At 51.8% G+C, this 6482-nt stretch overlaps 1 protein-coding gene across 1 annotated transcript; it reads right to left on the reverse strand.

The window, feature by feature from the left end:
• Window positions 1-767: 767 nt before the first annotated feature.
• OXT (oxytocin/neurophysin I prepropeptide) lies at window positions 768-1799 on the reverse strand. Its single transcript, XM_043479380.1, has 3 exons — window positions 1605-1799; window positions 1096-1297; window positions 768-927 (listed from the first exon to the last, which is right to left on the reverse strand). The coding sequence occupies exons 1-3, from the start codon at window positions 1722-1724 to the stop codon at window positions 872-874; spliced, it is 378 nt and encodes a 125-aa protein (XP_043335315.1). The 5' UTR covers window positions 1725-1799; the 3' UTR covers window positions 768-871.
• Between the last annotated feature and the right edge of the window lie 4683 nt (window positions 1800-6482).

Consider the following 6482-nt stretch of genomic DNA (forward strand, 5'->3'; position numbering starts at 1 on the left):
CGAGACAAGTGCTCAGGGCTGGTGCACTGGGAAGACCCAGAGGGATGGGATGGAGAGGCAGGCGGGAGGGGGGATCGGGATGGGGAACACATGTAAATCCATGGCTGATTCATGTCAATGTATGGCAAAAACCACTGCAATATTGTAAAGTAAATAGCCTCCAACTAATAAAAATAAATGGGGGAAAAATAAAACAATGGAAGAGAAGAAAATAAATAAATAAATAAAATAAAATAAAAGTTTCATTCTCGCCGACTGACCGCCAGCCCTTCCTCTGGTCCCCTGTCAGACCCTTGTCATTGTCTGCCCAGCTCTCCCTTTAGATCTCAGAAAGTGAAAGATAGTGAAGTCGCTCAGTCGTGTCCAACGCTTTGCGACCCCATGGACTGTAGCCAGCCAGGCTCCTCCGTCCATGGGATTTTCCAAGCAAGAATACTGGAATGGGTTGCCACTTCTTTGCCAGAGTATCTTCCCAACCCAGGGATCGAACTCGGGTCTCCCGCACTGCAGGGAAACTACCGTCTGAGTCACCAGGTTCCTCCCATGTCCAGCCTGTTTGGAGTTGGAAACTAGGGGCTGTTCCCATCTCCCTGGGAGCCCGCCGTGTAGTGTGTGAGCCCCCCCCCCCACACTCCTTCCTCCATCCACCTCTATAGGATGGCGCCCTGGCCCACGGCTCTAATTCCATTTGAAGCGCCGAGAGCCGAGGATCTTCGATTCCCCCAAAGCCCTCCCCTCCCAGTTCTGACACTCAGACGCGAGGCTTGTTGGAGGGGAAAAAAAAACAGCTTTATTTCACTGTCATAATTCCTGGGGATGGTTACAGAGGGAGGGAGGGCTGCGCTCCAACGGTGTTGGGAGCCGGCGGGTCTCAGTGCTGGGAGAAGGCGGCCTCTGGGTCGCAGGCGGGGTCCGAGCGGCAGCCGTCTGCACAGAGAGACGCCGTCAGGGCCGCCCCGCCCCGTCCCCCTGCTCCCGGAGCCCCGGTCGCTAAGTCAGGGCCGCCCCGCCCCGTCCCCCTGGTCCCGGAGCCCCGGTCGCCAAGTCAGGGCCGCCCCGCCCCGTCCCCCGGGTCTCGGCCCCTGCCCGACTCACCCGGGTTGCAGCAGATGCCGGCGGCGGCGCAGCGGCCCCCGCCCCCGCAGGCCTTCTGGCCGGACTGGCAGGGCGACGGCAGGTAGTTCTCCTCCTGGCAGCGCAGCGCCTCGGCCGTGCCCACGAAGCAGCCCAGCTCGTCCCCGCAGCAGATGCTGGGCCCGAAGCAGCGGCCTTTGCCCCCGGGGCCGCAGGGGAGACACTGGCGGGAGGGCGCGGGTGAGGCGGGGGCGGGAAGGGACCGGCGGGGGAGGGAGACCCTGCGGGGCGGGGGGCTGAGCCGGGCGGGCGAGGGCGGCCGGAGGAGCGCGGGAGGTGGCGGGTCTCCCCGGCTCTCTCTGGGCCCAAAAGCGGTCGAAGGAGGGCAGTCAAAAGCTCCTCCGCTCCCTCGATTCCCAGGCCACGTGGGGCCGGTACGCGGTCAGCGCGGGAAAGGGGGCGGCGGGGGCGACCCAGGGGCAGCGGGCCGGCCAGCCCCGAGCGCCGCGGGACCAGGGCGGGGTGCTCACCGTGCGCACGTCGAGGTCCAGCACCGCGCGCTTGCCGCCCAGGGGGCAGTTCTGAATGTAGCAGGCGGAGGTCATCGCCAGGAGGCCGAGCAGGCAGCAGGCGAGGCTGGAACCTGCCATGGTGCAGACGCGCTGGGCTCCGGGCCGGGGACTGCGGCCGTCTCTCGGGTCTGGCCTTTTAAGCCCGGCGGCCGCGTGGGCGGAACGGTGTCTAAGAGGGCAGCCGCATGACTGGTCACAGCGCGCCGCTGCGGGTCAGGCCCTGCGCCCCCGGCGCGCCCCCTCATTTGCAGGGGCTGGACCAGGTCAAGGTTATGTCGGCTAATGGCTAATGGACTGGGAGATGATAGCGAGTGCCGCTAGGGGAAGCAAGCAGCTCTGGGCCGGGAGCCTGTGCGGTGGCCTGGGTCCTAGGGCGGGCCAGCGAGTATGGGGGCTGCGGCCCAACCGAGGACTATGGAGCCCACTCTCAATCCCTTGGGGTGAGGGGTCAGGACGAACACTCGGGCCCTCCAGGCCAGAAGAGACTCGGGCAGGACTCCCCCATTTGCCCTCTTGGCTAACCACCTCCCCTCTGCAAGCAAGTTCTCTTCCTGAGCTCTAATTTCCTGGAACCCCAGCCCGGCTCCCCACACTAACATCCATTATCCTGCCGCAGGCACTTGGTTATTAAAAGATTTTATCTTCTCTCTTTTCTAACTGAAATTCAGCCTTTCCTTCAACTATGAGGTAGGCGACAAACCACAGTGGAATTTGCAATACCTGTGACTTTGTCACAAATTGAAATGGCTGATATCCTCCTATCCCATTACAACAGCTATTGCAAATGTCTCTAAACATCAGGCTCATTATCACTGTGAAATTATGGATTATTGGACCAACCTGCCACTAGATCTTGTTATCTAAATAAAGCAGTACATTTGTGACTGTATCTCAAACCTTTTAATATTTTGATACATGATCATAAATATAGCTGGTTTCTTTTGTAATTTCATGTCTTTTGTTTGTTTTGCATTTTTAGTGTACAGTATCTTAAAATGAAAATAATTAAAATAAAAGAGAGACTACCTCAGTGGAGTGTTGGTCAGTGTTGCCATGAACGGGGAGGTGCTCAGCATGGATCCTCCTTCAAGAAGGGACTTGTCACCCAGCTTCTGGGAGAGTGGTCAGCAGATAGCCTTTGGCTGACAGCCCATCCAAGGCCTGCCTCAGCTACAGAGAGCCGCCTCAGCCAAGATCATGGTCACACCATTCTCCGGTGGCCCATATTCAATGACTGGTCCATTTTGGCCCAATGCTGGACAACCCTGAAGGACTGTTTCAGCTTAGGACATCCTTGTGGGGTCAACTGAGGCCTGCATGGAAGTTCTCTCTCTGTCTAGCTCTGTTTCCAGCCCGTCCCTCTCACAGGTGTGGATCCCAAGGACCCTTGGTAATAAGCATGTATGTGTTAGTTGCTCAGTCATGTCTGACTCTTTGAGACCCCATGGACTGTAGCCCACCAGGCTCCTCTGTCCATGGAATTTTCCAGGCAAGAATACTGTAGCAGGTTGCCATTTCCTTCTCCAGGGGTAATAAGCATCTTGCCTGTTAGACTTCATTTCACTCTGCTCTCTCTCTGGGGACTTCAATGTGCAAGAGGAAAAGATGAGATCATTGTCACTCATGGAAGAGGGGCAGCCTCCTCTGCACTCTTGCTGACCCTCTTAGAGGAGGGTGCTGAGGCTGCCAAGCTGAGCAGGTCAAGCTGACCTGGACTATCATTCAGCAGCTGGTCTTGTTTCTCACCCAAATCAGTTCATTGGCATGGCTGGTCTAGAAGGCCAAGGGCTTGACCCTGGAGGCAGCCCCAGAAAGCCCTTCCGCCTGCCCTATGGGGATGTTGACCTCACCCAAGTTAACAAATGCACACAGATTATTTTGGCCTTGTGATCCCAACAGGGCTGGCGTTCCTTCATCTGTTCAACAACTCTCATCTGAAGACGCACCAGGTTCCAGGAGAGATGCTTAGAAATACCAGTGAACCAAACAGACAAAAATCCCAGCCCTCATGGGGCTTATATCCTAGTGGAAGAGGAGAGGCAATAAGCATATTTCAGTAGGTTAGGGGCAGTAAGTGCTGTGGAGGAAAGCGGGGGACACATCACAGTTTTCCTGAAGTCTTCAGCCTAGGCCTGTTTGTGAAGGTGACATCTTGACACTTGAAGGAGGCGAAAAAGAAGCCACGTGGATATCTGAGGGTAGCCTGGTTTTCTATCGCTAAGTCCCAAATGACGGCAAATTTAGTAGCTTAAAACAGTATCCACTTATTATCCCACAGTTTCTGTGGGTTTGGGCACTGCTCAGCTGGGTCCTCTGGGTCACAGGGCTACTTTCAAGGTGTCAGCCAGGCTGCATTCCCTTCTGGAGTCTGGGATATTGTTGACATAATGCATCGCTTACAGCTGTAGAACTCATGTGATTTGCATCTTCAAGGCCAGCAACAGAAAGAAAGAGTCTTTGGTGCTTCAAGTCTCTAAGTGCAAGCAAACTTCTTTTAAAAGGTCTCACTTGATTAAGCCAGGCGCAGGATCACCTTTGAACTCAAAATCAAAGTGATAAATTTGGATAATTGGGCCCATAATTATATCTGCAAAATTCTTTCATATTTCGCTTGTAGTATAATCATCAGAGTGACTTCCCAATACTTTTACTGTATTCTTCTATGGGTTAAAAGAAAGTTACAGGTCATACCTGCATGCAACAGGAGGGGATTATGCAAAGGTGTGGATACATGGGGCTTCCCAGGTGGCGCTAGTGGTAAAGAACCCATCTGTCAAGGCAGGAGATGTAGGAGACTAGGGTTCCATCCCTGGGTCGGGAAGATCCCCTGGAGGAGGGCATGGCAACCCATTCCAGTATTCTTGCCTGGAGAATCCCAAGGACAGAGGAGCCTGGCGGGCTACAGTCCATGGGTCACAAAGAGTTGGACATGACTGAAGTGACTTAGCATGCGTGCACACATGTATGGGTACCAGGGATGGGAATCCCAGGGCCATTTTAGAATTCTTATGTTGGACCTGTAACTTTCTTTTGGCGGGAGACCTATCTAGGCAGGGAAAAGAGCAAGTGGAAAAGAACTGAGGTGGAATGTCTGACATGTTCAAGGAACAGCAAGAAGGCCAGTGGGACTGGAGTGGAGTGACTGAGTCCTGAGATCAGAATGGTCACTTGGGACTGGGTCACATAGGACCAGATGAAATAGGAAACCAGAGAGGGTTCTGAGAAGAGGCCTGATGTGAAGACGTGTTATGTGATCGGGCTTACATGTTATTAGCACAGATTTGGATATTGTGTTGCAGAAAGGCTGTGGGGGAAGGTGGAAGTAGGAAAGAGGAGGCTACTGCAGCAATCCTTGCAAGGGATGATGGTGGGCTGGACCAAGGTGGTAGGGTGCATGGGGGTAGAAGTGACCCAATTCTGGATGTATTTACAACTGAGGTTTGCTGATGTGTTGGATATGGGTGGGATAGAAAAAGAGGAGTCAAGCAGTGGGAAGGATGAAGCTTAGTGTGGACTAACAGATGCCCATCACACACCCAAGGAGACTGAGCAGGCATTTGGGTTTGAGAATCTGGAGTTTAGAAGAGAGGGCTTGGAAATATGTAAATATGCAGATATGTAAATTTGGAAATCATCAGTACCAATATTTAAAGGCACAGACCTGAGGGAGATGGCTTAGGGGGAGTGAATTGAACCCCAAGTAAGGTAGGAGAAAACAAATGACAACCCACTCAGTATTCTTGCCTGGAAAATGTCATGGACAGAGGAACCTGGCTGGTTACAGTCCATGGGGTCACAAAAGAGTCAGACACAACTTAGCGACTAAACAAAAACAACAACATAATTTATACAACATAAAATTCACCCATTGTAAGAGCAGCATTTGATGATTTGTATTACAGTAAGCAGTTATGCAACCATCGCCTCAATCCAATTTTCCAATGCTTCCATTCTAGGAAGAAGTCCTTCATACGTGTTTGCCATTATTCCCTGTTCCTACCGTCAGCCCCAGGAAACCACTGACATAGATTCAACTTTTCTAGAAAGTTCCTATAAATTTAACCATACACAGTATGTAATCTTTTGTGTCTGGCTTCTTTAACTTGCCATTGTGCTGTTGAGGCTCATCCAAGTGACTGTGTGTGTCAGCAGTTTGTTCCTCTGTACTATTGAGAAGTAGTCCATAGATGGACCACATTTTGTTTATCCATTCATCAGTTGATGGACAAGAAGCAACAGTTAGAACCAGACATGGAACAATAGACTGGTTCAAAATTGGGAAAGGAGTATGATAAAGTTGTATATTGTCACCCAGCTAATTTAACTTATATGCAGAGTACATTATACGAAATGCCAGACTGGATGAATCACAACTGAAATCAAGAATGCCAGGAGAAATATCAACAACCTCAGATATGCAGATGATACCATTTGAATGGCAGAAAGTGAAGAAGAACTAAAGAGATTCTTGAGGGTGAAAGAGGAGAGTGAAAAAGCTGACTTGAAACTCAATATTAAAAAAAACTAAAATCAGACTTCCCTGGTGGCACAGTGGATAAAGAATCCATCTGCCAACGCAAGGGACAAAGTTTCAATCCCTGGTCCGGGAAGATTCCACTTGCCTTGGAGCAAGTAAGCCTGTGCATCATAACTACTGAAGCTCCCATGCCTAGAACCTGTGCTCCACAACAAGAGAAGCCACCACACTGCAAGGAGATCAATCCAGTCCATCCTAAAGGAAATCAGTCCTGAATACTCATTGGAAGGACTGATGCTGAAGCTGAAACTCCAATACTTTGACCACCTGATGAGAGCTGACTCATTTGAAAAGACCCT

Source organism: Cervus canadensis, chromosome 10 (genome assembly GCF_019320065.1).
Source record: "Cervus canadensis isolate Bull #8, Minnesota chromosome 10, ASM1932006v1, whole genome shotgun sequence".
Lineage (NCBI taxonomy): Eukaryota > Metazoa > Chordata > Mammalia > Artiodactyla > Cervidae > Cervus > Cervus canadensis.

Bases quoted from the DNA above. Each gene is read 5' to 3' on its own strand.
- OXT (XM_043479380.1), bottom strand. From the start codon at position 1,724: ATGGCAGGTTCCAGCCTCGCCTGCTGCCTGCTCGGCCTCCTGGCGATG. The intron at 1,298-1,604 runs GTGAGCACCCCG...CCCTCCCGCCAG, and splicing joins TGGACCTCGACGTGCGCACG to TGTCTCCCCTGCGGCCCCGG. The intron at 928-1,095 runs GTGAGTCGGGCA...CTCTCTGTGCAG, and splicing joins CGGCATCTGCTGCAACCCGG to ACGGCTGCCGCTCGGACCCC.